The sequence below is a fragment of the Bombina bombina genome, chromosome 2 (genome assembly GCF_027579735.1).
Source record: "Bombina bombina isolate aBomBom1 chromosome 2, aBomBom1.pri, whole genome shotgun sequence".
In the NCBI taxonomy this organism is placed as follows: domain Eukaryota; kingdom Metazoa; phylum Chordata; class Amphibia; order Anura; family Bombinatoridae; genus Bombina; species Bombina bombina.
In genome coordinates, this window is record NC_069500.1 from 486,392,349 (window position 1) to 486,406,072 (window position 13,724).

Here is a 13,724-nt window from a genome sequence, read left to right on the forward strand (position 1 = left end):
GTGCAACCAGAATCTTTTGTCAAGGCAGAGATAATGTCAACGTTAGGAATCAGAGAGACAGTCTCATTAGAATAATTTTCAGGCATCTGGAATATCACATCTATCATCTCGTTACTAGTATTCACAGTGTTACTTATGCTTGAACCTGTACATACCAGTCTCAATGTGTCGTAGTTGATCAGCTCACCTATGATTTGTAGGGGCCTTTTTTCTTTCCCTATTGTGCTGGCTTGCCCCGTGTACGGCTCTGCTGTGGAGGGTGTGTAGTACCTCTTTCTATGCATCCGTCCTCCCCTCCGGTGTCGATGTCTGATCCAGAGCTTAAAAAATCCTCTGACGAGGTGGATGTTGGTTGTCCGGGTGCTGTATTTTTCATAGCATTCCTGGCTCCTCTCCATGATGCGCCTTCTCTTCCGGGTCACCTGTTTGTGACGTTGCCGACTTGATAGTCATGTGACCAATGATACACCCGGTTGTACAGGTAATCATCTTCATCTCTGCTTAATTTTTGCTGTTTAACTTCTTCAATTTGGCCTGATAATCCTCCAGCAGTTTATCAACTTCCATTTTGATTTTCTGCAATTCCTCAGCAGGTAAATAGGTGAAAAGGTTTTTTTCACATTCTATAACTAGTGTTTTTGTTTATCGATCTCCTCTTGCAGACACTCTACTGTCCACACAATAATGTCAACTTATTTAGGATGCATTCAAACCTTTTTCTGTACCTCTCATTATTTGCCATGATCATTGGTCTCAATCTGATTCTTAACCCTTAGGGATTTGGCGTTCTCTATAGTACTCTGCTAGTGTTGTACTATGTAATTCATATGACAACAATTTCTTCTTTGCTTTTTCAAGATCTTTAGGTACATTCATTTTTGAAGTACCTCTCAGGAAATCCCTTGGGCCCCTTGCTAGGGCTGTTATTCTGGATGCATCCACATCTGAGTAGGAAAAAAACATCAATTTCTTCATCTGTTACTTCCATATTGAGCAGTGCACGGATCCCAGCAGGTGAATATACACAAAAAAAATCAATGAAGGATCCAGCACACACGTAGAAAAGTTAATCAATCTTTGTTTGTATGGGGTGCTCGCACGACAGAGGTTCCTGCACACCTCTCATACATACAGAAATCCAAAGAGGAGACGTCAGCACCACCAATTCATCAAGGTATCAGCTTTATTTACAGTAACATGAAGACAAAGTAGCGACATTTCGAGTCCATCCGATTCTTAATCATGCTGTAGAATACTACCAAGCAACCCTTTTTATAGCACCTGTGTAGCATTTTAATTAATTCACCTGTTCATTAGATGACATCATATATATTTCTCATGTTTCTCTCTCACCACCTACTGGCTGTGTATAATAATTTCTCATTTTAAACGAAATATATATGATGTCATCTAATGAACAGGTGAATTAATTAAAATGCTACACAGGTGCTATAAAAGGGGTTGAATGGTAGTATTCTATAGCATGATTAAGAGTCTGATGGACTCGAAATGTCGCTGCTACTTTTTCTTCATGTTACTGTAAATAAAGCTGATACCTTGATGAATTGGTGGTGCTGACGTCTCCTCTTTGGATTTATATATATATATATATAATATATATATTATATATATATATATATATATATATACACAGTATATAATTTTCTTTTTAAAGTATCTATGATATTTTTTAATAACTATTATTGTTTTTAATATTTTGTATGTAATATTTCAATAACACAATGTAAGAATAGTAATTCTTCGTGGGTGCTAACCCAACACTGCGTTAGGCCTAAATCCCGAAAACACGAATCACGTTATGCATACTTTCCATTCCTATGTTCTTCACATAGAAAAAAATAATAATTTTAGGTTTCATATCCCTTTAAGAGGAATGCAAAGATCACACTTATTTGGCACTGTGTGTTTCCAAACTGTTGTCTGTTATTATCTGCTATTCTTTCATCTATTTTAAAAAACATAATTTATGCTTACCTGATAAATTAATTTCTCTTGTGATGTATCGAGTCCACGGATTCATCCATTACTTGTGGGATATTCTCCTTCCCAACAGGAAGTGGCAAAGAGAGCACCCACAGCAGAGCTGCCTATATAGCTCCCCCCTTAACTCCACCCCCCAGTCATTCGACCGAAGGCTAGGAAGAAAAAGGAGAAACCATAGGGTGCAGTGGTGACTGAAAGTTTAAAAATACAAATGCCTGTCTTAGAAAAAACAGGGTGGGCCGTGGACTCGATACATCACAAGAGAAATGAATTTATCAGGTAAGCATAAATTATGTTTTCTCTTGTAAGATGTATCGAGTCCACGGATTCATCCATTACTTGTGGGATACCAATACCAAAGCTTTAGGACACGGATGAAGGGAGGGACAAGACAGGGACCTTTAAACAGAAGGCACCACTGCTTGAAGAACCTTTCTCCCAAAATTAGCCTCCGAAGAAGCAAAAGTATCAAATTTGGAAAATTTTGAAAAAGTATGAAGTGAAGACCAAGTCGCTGCCTTACAAATCGCGTCATTTTTAAAAACCCATGTGGAAGCCACAGCTCTAGTAAAATGAGCAATAATTCTTTCAGGAGGCTGCTGTCCAGCAGTCTCATAAGCCAAACGGATGATGCTTCTCAGCCAAAAAGAAAGAGAGGTAGCCGTAGCCCTTTGACCTTTCCGTTTACCAGAATAAACAACAAACAATGAAGATGTCTGACGGAAATCTTTGGTTGCTTGTAAGTAGAATTTTAAAGCATGAACCACATCAAGATTGTGCAATAAACGTTCCTCTTTTGATGAAGGATTAGGACACAAAGAAGGAACAACAATCTCTTGATTGATATTCTTAATAGAAACAAAACTTTACAAGATAAAAGCTTAATATCTATGGAATGCATGGATTCAAAAGGAACCCCTTGAAGAACCTTAAGAACTAAATTTAAGCTCCAAGGCGGAGCAATCGATTTAAATACAGGCTTAATTCTGACCAAAGCCTGACTAAATGATCGAACGTCTGGGACATCTGCCAGACGTTTGTGTAGTAAAATAGACAAAGCAGAGATTTGTCCCTTTAGAAAACTAGCTGATAATCCCTTCTCCAAACCCTCTTGGAGAAAAGACAAAACTCTAGGAATCCTAACCTTACTCCAAGAGTAACCTTTGGATTCACACCAATAAAGATATTTTCTCCAAATCTTATGATAGATCTTCCTGGTGACAGGCTTTCTAGCCTGAATCAGGGTATCAATGACTGACTCAGATAAACCACGCTTTGCTAAAATCAAGCGTTCAATTTCCAAGCAGTCAGACGCAGAGAAATTAGATTTGGATGCGAGAATGGACCCCGGATTAGAAGGTCCCGCCTCAATGGCAGAGACCACGGTGGAACCGAGGACATGTCCACTAGGTCTGCATACCAAGTCCTGCGTGGCCATGCAGGAGCTATCATGATCACCAAAGCTCTCTCCTGCTTGATTCTGGCAACCAGACATGGGAGGAGAGGAAACAGTGGGAATACATAAGCCAGATTGAAAAACCAAGGCACTGCTAGAACATCTATCAGCACCGCCTTGGGATCCCGAGACCTGGACCCGTAACGAGGAAGTTTGGCATTCTGACGGAACACCATCAGATCCAAATCTGGTGTGCCCCATAGCTGAATTAGCTGGGCAAACACCTCCGGATGAAGTTCCCACTTGCCCGGATGAAAAGTCTGACGACTCAGGAAATCCACCTCCCAGTACTCTACTCCTGGTATGTGGATCGCTGATAGATGGCAAGAGTGATCCTCTGCCCATCAAATTATTTTGGTAACTTCCATCATCGCTAGAGAACTCCTTGTTCCACCCTGATGATTGATATAAGCTACAGTCGTGATGTTGTCCGACTGAAACCTGATGAATTTGGCCACAGCAAGCTGAGGCCACGCCTGAAATGTATTGAAAATCGCTCTCAGTTCCAGAATGTTTATCGGAAGAATCGATTCCTCCCGAGACCATAAACCCTGAGCTTTCAGGGAGTTCCAGACTGCACCCCAGCCTAACAGGCTGGCATCTGACGTTACTATGAGCCACTCTGGCCTGTGGAAACACATTCCCTGAGACAGGTGGTCCTGAGACAACCACCAGAGAAGAGAATCTCTGGTCTCCTGGTCCAGATGCAGTTGAGGAGAAAAATCTGCATAATCCCCATTCCACTGTTTGAGCATGCTTAGTTGCAGTGGTCTGAGATGTAGGCTGGCAAAAGGAACTATGTCCATTGCCGCTACCATGAGACTGATTACCTCCATACACTGAGCCACTGATGGCAGAGGAATGGAATGAAGAGCTCGGCAAGTGGTTAAGATCTTCGATTTTCTGAACTCCGTCAGAAAAATTTTCATTTCCACCGAGTCTATCAGAGTTCCTAGAAGGAAACTTTTGTTTGAGGGAAGAGAGAACTCTTCCTTATGTACACCTTCCACCCATGAGATCTCAGAAAAGCCAACACGGTGTCCGTATGAGATTTGGCCAGCTGGAAAGTAGACGTCTGAATTAAGATGTCGTCCAGATAAGGCGCCACTGCTATGCCCCGTGGACGAAGAACCGCCAGAAGGGACCCTAGCACCTTTGTGAAAATTCTGGGAGCCGTGGCCAACCCGAAGGGAAGGGCCACAAACTGGTAATGCCTGTTTAGAAAGGCAAATCTGAGAAATCAATGATGATATCTGTGAATAGGGATGTGTAGATAAGTATCCTTTAAATCCACGGTAGACATATATTGACCTTCCTGGATCAGAGGAAGAATAGTCCGAATGGTCTCCATCTTGAAAGATGGAACTTTGAGGAACTTGTTTAGAATCTTGAGATCCAAGATTGGTCTGAAAATTCCCTCTTTTTTGGGAACCGCAAACAGGTTTGAGTAAAATCCTAGCCCCTGCTCCTCTCTTGGGACTGGGCGGATCACCCCCATGGTATATAGGTCTTCTAGACAGCGTAAGAATGCCTCTCTCTTTGTCTGGTTTGTAGACAATCGAGAAATGTGAAATCTCCCCCTTGGAAGGGAGTCCTTGAATTCCAGAAAATATCCCTGGGACACAATTTTTAAAACCCAGGGATCGTGAACATCTCTTGCCCAAGCCTGAGCAAACAGAGAGAGTCTGCCCCCTACTAGATCTGGTCCTGGATCGGGGGCAACCCTTTCATGCTGTCTTGGTGGCAGCAGCGGACTTCTTGGACTGACTTGGATTATGCAAAATTTCCCTCCTGCTTTGAAGTAGAGGCAGTTGAAAACGGGACCACTTTTAAAGTTCCGGAAGGAACGAAAATTATTTTGCTTAGACCTTGTCTTAATTGATCTATCCTTAGGAAGGGCATGACCCTTCCCTCCAGTGATGTCTAAAATAATCTCTTTCAGAACAGGCCCGAAAAGGGTCTTTCCTTTGAAAGAGATGTTCAAAAGCTTAGATTTAGATGACACATCAGCAGACCAGGACTTAAGCCATAACGCCCTGCGTGCTAAAATGGCAAGACCTGAACTTTTTGCCACTAATTTAGCCAGTTGAAATGCGGCATCTGTAATAAAAAGAATTAGCCAACTTAAGAGCCTTAATTCTATCCAAAATCTCTTCTAAAGGAGTCTCCATCTGAAGAGCCTCTTCTAGAGCCTCAAACCAGAAAGCAGCTGCAGTAGTTACAGGAACGATGCAAGCAATAGGTTGAAGAGAAAAACCTTGATGAACAAATATTTTCTTCAGAAGACCCTCTAATTTTTTATCCATAGGATCTTTGAAAGCACAACTGTCCTCAATAGGTATAGTTGTACGCTTAGACAGAGTAGAAATAGCTCCCTCCACCTTAGGAACAGTCTGCCATGAGTCCCGCAAGGTGTCAGATATAGGAAACATTTTCTTAAAAACAGGAGGGGGAGAGAACGGAATACCTGGTTTATCCCACTCCTTAGCAATAATATTTACAATCTCTTAGGGACTGGAAAAACATCAGTGTAAACAGGAACCTGTAAATACTTATCCATTTTACACAATTTCTCTGGAACTACTATAGGGTCACAATCATCCAGAGTTGCTAATACCTCCTTAAGCAATAAACGGAGGTGTTCAAGTTTAAATTTAAAGACCGTCATATCAGAATCTGTCTGAGGGAGCGTCTTTCCTGAATCAGAAATCTCTCCCTCAGATAACAAATCCCTCACCCCTTCAGAGCATTGTGAGGTCATATCAGATACGGCTACTAAAGCGTGAGATAGCTCAGTATTTTTCCTTAACTCAGAACTATCCTGCTTTTCTTGTAAACCAGGCAGTTTGGATAAAACCACGGTAGTATTCATAACTGTGGCCATGTCATGCAAAGTAAATGAACCTGACGCACTAGAGGTACCTGGCGTCAAATGTGCAGGCGTTACTGGTTGTGACACTTGTGGAGAGCTAGAAGGTGAACCCTCATTTGCATCTGACTGAGAATCATTTAAAGCTCTATTTTTAAATGCTAACATATGATCCTTATAATTTATAGACATATCAGTACATTTGGGACACATTCTAAGAGGGGGGTTCCACAATGACTTTCAACATATTGAACAAGGATTTTCCTTGGTGTCAGACTTTTTAAACAGGCAAGCAATGCAACAAGCAAGCTGGGAAAACACTTTAATCAAAGTAAAAAACACTTAGAAATAAAACGGTACTGTGCCTTTAAGAGAAAAAAAGCTGCACAAGTTCTGCAAAACAGTGTAAAAAAGCAGTAAACTTAATGAAATTTTTTACAGTAGCATCCTACAGCCTTAGTAACTTTGCACAACTATGCAAATAACCAATTAACCCCTTAATGGCAAAACCGGATTGAAAAAACATCAAAACCAGTAAAAAGACTTTCAGCACCTTGCCACAGCTCTGCTGTGGCTCCTACCTGCCCTTCAGAACGATTTGTGGGGGAAAAAAACTCCTTTACAGCCCTCAAACACAGCAGGAAACCTTGGAGAAGCAGTTGGATGACTCAGAGAAAAAGAAAACTGCACAACTGAGGCCGAAAATAGGCCCCTCCCACCTCACTCGTTTTTTGAGGCCTAGTAAAAGAAAACACCTGAGTGTTTTCTAAATAATTATGTGGGTTAAGAAACCCAAACACAAGCCACAATGACCCCTCAGTCCCTTACAAAAAAAACGTTTAAAAATGCTTCCCTTTTGAAAAATAAAAACGTTTTTATCTTTTAAAAATGGTGTCACCAGTAACAAACAAACAAGCCCTTCAAGCAAGCTGAAACTTCTATGACTTTAATCAAAGTAAATCAAATGAAATACAGCTTACCCTTCCCTCATGGGAATATTACCAGCCTTTTCTAGAATTAACACCGTCTGTCTAGAAAAATATAGCCTGAACATACCTCATATGCAGCTTAGCATGCAAACTGTTCCCCCAACCAAAGTTTTTCCTGTACTCTTCAACTCTTGTGAGAACAGCAGTGGATCTTAGTTACAAAGTGCTAAGATCATAATCCTCCTTGCAGAAATCTTCATCCCTTTTCTGCCAGAGAGTAAATAGTACGCACCGGTACCATTTAAAATAACAAACTTTTGCTTGAAAAAATAAAAAACTAACATTTTTGTCACCACACTCATTACCATTTCCTAGCAGTTAGAGTAGGCAAAGAGAATGACTGGGGGTTGGAGTTAAGGGGGTGAGCTATATAGGCAGCTCTGCTGTGGGTGCTCTCTTTGCCACTTCCTGTTGGGAAGGAGAATATCCCACAAGTAATGGATGAATCTGTGGACTCGATACATCTTACAAGAGAAATGACCTTAAATGTATTATTCATTAATTGCATTTCATGTGAAAATGTTGTATTTTATATCATTGTTTCTTTTAAAGCAATGTATAGTATGAGAGTTTGTATGAGATCAGTCTTGACCAAAATGTCCCCCTTATTTATGTATTCTTTCTATTTCTGACCTACACCTCTTGGACCCACTCTCACCTATAGAGGGTCATGACTTCCACAGTGAATATGTGCACTGTGTAAATGTAAAGTGGAATGCCAAAGCATATGATGTTGTATTAATCCATTAGAATAAAAATGCTTTGGAACAAACCAGTATGGCTCTATAGACAAACCAATGGCATTGGAATGTAGAACATAAAAATACAACACAATTTAGATTAATATCATATTACCATTTCTTCAGGAGAGCTTAGTGTAAATGTAATAGCTTTGTGGCATTTTAACCTTATTTTACAATCCTTATGGCTCCAATCTCTTGGCAGTGAAACTGAGCAAACTTAATGAGGCCTCCCATGTGAACACTCAGGCAATTCGCTCTGCCAGCGATGAGATCACTTCCTACAGGCACCAGCTGCAGAACCAGGTCACCCAGCTGGAGGTTCTAAAGGGTTCACAACAATCCCTGGAGAGACAGTGTATGGATATGGAAGATCGCCATCAGGCTGAAATGAATTCCTATCAGGGTAACAGCTTACATAGCTCAATGCCTTTTTTTGTCTATGAATTACCTGCCAACATTTTCCAGCTGGTTTTCTGGACCTGGAGACTGTGGTGACACGGTACAAGGCAAACTGTTCTAGAGGGTGGTACCAGGGGTTGACCATGGGTAAGGTCTGGGCATACTGTGGGTGGGGCTTACAGCCAAGGACCTGGCTGGGCCTTTCTGATTCACTTAATTTATAGGGAAGATTGAAAGATGGAAGTGACAGTGGGACAAAGGTTCCAAACTAATTTGTCATTAGATAGCTGCCCTGACAATAATAATTGTGGGTCTGCTGATATCTAGCCCAAACTTTATTGGGTAGGTAGCTTGATTTCTTCTAGTGGCCATCTTACTGCTGTATTTGATTTTTTCAGTAGATTAATCAAAAAGTTTAATGCCTTAACATTGATTAATAATTTGGTATACAGCATTCTAGACAATTTGTACTTTTGGACCTGTCTACCAAATGCAAAAAAAAAACAACCATTATTTTCACAATCTTTCCCAGTTTACAAGATTTTTTTAATATACTATATATAATTTATCCCAGAATTCCTTGTGTTCCCCAATATCTTCTTTCAATTCAATCAACATGTTTGTTGGCATAGTTAAAGTGAATGTAAACTTTCATGAATGAGTTTTAAAAAAACTATTAAAAACAGGGGCCCTTTAATTCATGAAACTTGCAGTGCATTAATAAAAATACATACCTTTTTCTTCAGCAAAGCCGGATTAGCGATCCCGCACCCACAGCTCTTCTATACTTACATCAGCAATGACTAAATCGGCTTCCTCCAGTCATGACGTGCACCCCAGAGCGTCCCTCTCGTGAGGCCACGGCGTGATTGGAGGAACACGGTTTCGTAATTGCTGTGCTAAGTACAGCATGAGAAACGTGCGGGGGATGGCTGATCCGGCTTTGCTGAAGAAAAAGGTAAGTATTTGTAAAAATACGCTGCAATGTAAAGTTTCATGAATGAAATTGCCCCTGTTTTTAATAGTATTTTTAAAACCAGGCACTCATTCATGAAAGTTTACAATCACTTTAAATACATTACATAATTGTGATACAGGAAATGGTTTTGCCTAGATGTTTACGTGTAACAAGGCTGCCTTTATTAAACGTGGGCCTGGACAGATATTGTTTTAGTTTGGTAATCTAAAATTAATTCTGCACTTTAGCAGGACCTTTTTTTCCCAGACCATAACAATTGGGGGTGGTTACAAAGGTTGTCACAAAGCTATTGTCATGAGAAAGAGTGGTACATATAAAGCTGACAGCCCTGCGGATATATGGCTGTTAACACTTTTAAGGTTGATACAAAATCTATTATTAGTAGCCTTGAGTTAAAAACAAACACATGAAAAAACACAGCAGTTATTATTGGTGCTACTGTTGTTGTATTCCAGGTGGCAACATGTTGTTACTGAAAAGTCTGCTGTAATAGTTCTTTAACAGGGATGGGCGAATGTTTTGCAACATTCCAAAAAATTAACTAATAACACATTTGTTTGTTCGTTTTGAATTTTAAATGTTTTTATAACCTTCTAACATTCGTTGAATGTAATTGTATTTCTAATGCTTTCTAATGTAATATTTGATTCAAATTTGAATTATGCAATACTTGAATTTGAAAAAATTGAATCAATATATTTGTAATATTAAATGTAATATTCAAAGTATGCAATATTCATAATAAAAACTTCAAAATGGATATATTTGTATCTATTATGTATCAATTTACTAAATTCCCTACCATTGAACTTCTGAATAGTATTTGTTAAATTGAATGTTACATTCAAAATTTCGAATCTGGATATCTAATTATGAACATTCAAAAACGAAAGTAACATTCGAAAACTAGAAAAAACATTTGATTACCGAATTTTAATGTATTTTTATTCTTATCAACATTTCATTGTCCAAAATGAATGTCCACAAGACTATTCATTGTACCAAACTAAATACGCCTTTAGCGCATTCGCCCTTCCCTATTATTTAATATTCAGGGATTCCTAGACGTTATGACAGAGCATGGTGTCTCACCCCCAAAAGCACGTTCAATATCCAGTTAAGTTACATGTGGTGACATATTCCTTATCAATAAAACCAGAGCTTCTTGATATTTATGTCCATAGAATACAAAAACAATTTGTACATATAGTTTATTAATATTTTTAAGTGGTACCATATGACTCTTTATTGGAGCATTTATAGCTTTGTGCCTCTTGGACTAGGTAGAAACTTCAGGACTCCCTTTTCTCTAGGGTCTGTTTTATAAAATAAAAATAAAAAAGTTTCAGATATTAATAAACACAAAAGAAAAAAAATATTTTGAAGAGTTAGAATAGACTTTGTAAATACAATATTTTGTCTGCTTACAATAAAGTACCATGCTAGGTCAGTAGGAATACATTTTAAATACACCTTGTTTGCTGCATTTAATAGTCAAACTCAACCTACAACTTGCTTTATATAGGTCAGCCAAATAGGACTTGTTACTGGATTCGACACAGCTAGCGATTGTCAATTTGTTAGCAGTATCTTATCGATAATCTCTGCAGAGGCCAATTAGTGACAGTTATGTAGCAGGGATATGCTTGTAAAGACTGTAATGTGCACTTCCAATCCTCAGAATTTGAAAACTTTAAATTACAGAAAATGGGGCAAAAGAGGTAATGAAAGTGTAATAAGTATCTTCCAAATATTTTACTGGCTTCTAGATAGTAGAGAATAGCCTAAGTCTAGTATAGGAGAACCTCCTTAGATAGATTTAAAGATTTATTATATACAGAGAGGCTAGATTCTTTTCTTCAACTTTACATATATGTGTAGTCATTTGTACCTCATTTATTTAGGCTACTCTTCCCATTGTTTTTAAATTAAGGGTTAAATCTGGAGTGAGGAAGTGGTATAGTACAAAACATATATATGGAAAGCCACACCCACTAGATCTCTTTTGATTTGCACTTATTTTATGTCACTGGGTTTATAAGGATGTTGTGCACAATGTATCTCTAGCTTGACAAAGAGGCAGGTTCCCCCAAAACATTGCTGATGTATAAGCTTGAATAAAGTTTTTTCACCTTTTCACAAAGGAACTTTTGAAGTGCAACTTTATATTTTTCTATATTGTATGCTGAGGTCTGGGGAGACCTGAAAGTTGGCACCCAGGAATATATAGATATAAACCTTCATGCATTATCCCCCAAGAGGAACTAAACAATCAGTTAAGTTAGTAACATTGTATAGATAGGCAATCATACATACAATAAAGAGATGTAAAAGAGACTGGTCTGAGTTTTCATATTATAAAATGTAACACAATAACAAACAAAATAGTAACAAATGAAATAGTGGTCAGAGAGTGCACTACATCATCCAATCCATGGCAATCGTCAACCAAAAGGTAATCTCCCATTTCTCAAAACTTTTACTATGGTTGACCAGCTGGATGAAGATGGGCTATAATCTTTTTTTATTAACAAAGAAAATGTGTACAGGATTAATCTGAGATTTATAAAAATTAGAATGTGTGTAGGTGTCCCAATGAAATAAAATGTCATCATATAGATTTTTACACTTATTTTTAATATAATAGTACTCTTCTAAATGTAAAATCCAAGGTGTCAAATGAGAAAAGCTAGATGTAATGGGAGGGAAGTCCTACAACCTTCTTTCCCATGCAGCATATGTTTTCAGTGGTTATATTATCAGTAAGAAGATTATTTGCTTTGGGTGTCCAACATTTTTTATATTTTTATTATTTTGTGAGATAAGATTTTTTTTACCAATGTATAAATCATTATGTACAGGCAAAGAAATAGACATACAAGTCAAGGGAAAAGGAATCAGACAAAAATACATTATACAGTAATTGTCTGCTTCATAAAAAATCCAGATACATTTTTTTTCTTATATATCAAATTTTTTCAAAGATGTTAACATAATCCAATATATATCATGCTGCTAGAATTCAGCAGCCAATCAGTTTAGAAAAGCTAAGAGAGAAGAGTAAAAAGAAAAAAAGATAAGAAAGGGGGAAAAAAGCCCTCTCTATCTCCCTCTCTCCACTCCCCATCCTCTAACCCTCCAAGAATGTCCCTTGTCCTCGAAGCAAATATTCCATCATCAAAAAAGTATTTAGAAAGGGAGTTAGGACTTGCTTCTGGAAGTCAATTTCTTGAGCTAATATAAATTTCTCCCACTTCTGTATAAATGCTCTTATACGAAGTGGGAGAAATTTATAAAGTATCTATCTGTTCCAGTATTAGAATGTTACAAAGCTCTGATTTCAAATTCTCCAGCATAGGGGCTTTTCAAGACTTCCATAATTTTAATATTATTTTCCTACCCAGTAAAATGGATAAGTTTAAAAATGTAGTGTCTCCCTTATAACTAAATCCATCCAAAAGATAAATGATATCTTGGGGTTCCAGTTTTATTCTAATTTGAACTATATTACTTAACCAGTCAGAGAGTTTGGGTGTCCAACATAATGCTCACAAATGGGAAACATTAAACAGCTCATACTCAACTGAACCCAGATTTTAGAATTATAATTCACAAGCCAATCAATGATTCCCTGTAGGAAAATGCCATGTCTATATTTATAAAAATGTGGGACTCCCTTGTACAATGGAACACCGATATTGCAAAGATGTTTATTTTTTCAATGCCAAAATAATTTAATCAAATATTTAAATCTCAAAATATATAAAAAATAAATAAATAAATATGGGACTCCCAAGCCTCCTGAATGGACTAGTAGTTACATAGGTTTTTTTTTTTAATTAATCCTGGCGTAGCTTTTATTCCAAATAAAATCATAAAATGATATTGAAAAAGTTGTAAGAATTTAGGAAGGAGAGGAAAAGGTAATTCCTGTGAGATATAAAGATACAAAGGTAATACATTAATTGTAAAGGTGCTAATCCCACCTAGCCATGACAATGTTTAGATTTTCAAGTTTACAAATTTGCTACTTTTTATTTTTTTATTTTTATGAAGGGATTCTTAATTGAATTTAAATAATTCACCCACCGATGGGGATAAATATTTAACCAAATATTTAAGTTTGTTACCTTGCCAGCAAATTGGGCAGGAGAGCCTAAGGCCCATATTTATCGAGCTCCGTACGGAGCTTGAAGGGCCGTGTTTCTGGCGAGTCTTCAGACTCGCCAGAAACACAAGTTATGAAGCAGCGGTCTAAAGACCGTTGCTCCATAACCCTGTCTGC

At 38.0% G+C, this 13,724-nt stretch overlaps 1 protein-coding gene across 1 annotated transcript in view; it reads left to right on the forward strand.

Moving 5' to 3' along the window:
- NEFH (neurofilament heavy chain) overlaps window positions 1-13,724 on the forward strand; it is a 43,386-nt gene that overhangs the window by 16,102 nt on the left and 13,560 nt on the right. Inside the window, exons 2-3 of the mRNA XM_053702180.1 lie at window positions 8,264-8,464; window positions 9,575-9,576. Coding sequence (XP_053558155.1) covers window positions 8,264-8,464; window positions 9,575-9,576 — 203 coding nt within the window. The remainder of the gene's footprint in view (window positions 1-8,263; window positions 8,465-9,574; window positions 9,577-13,724) is intronic.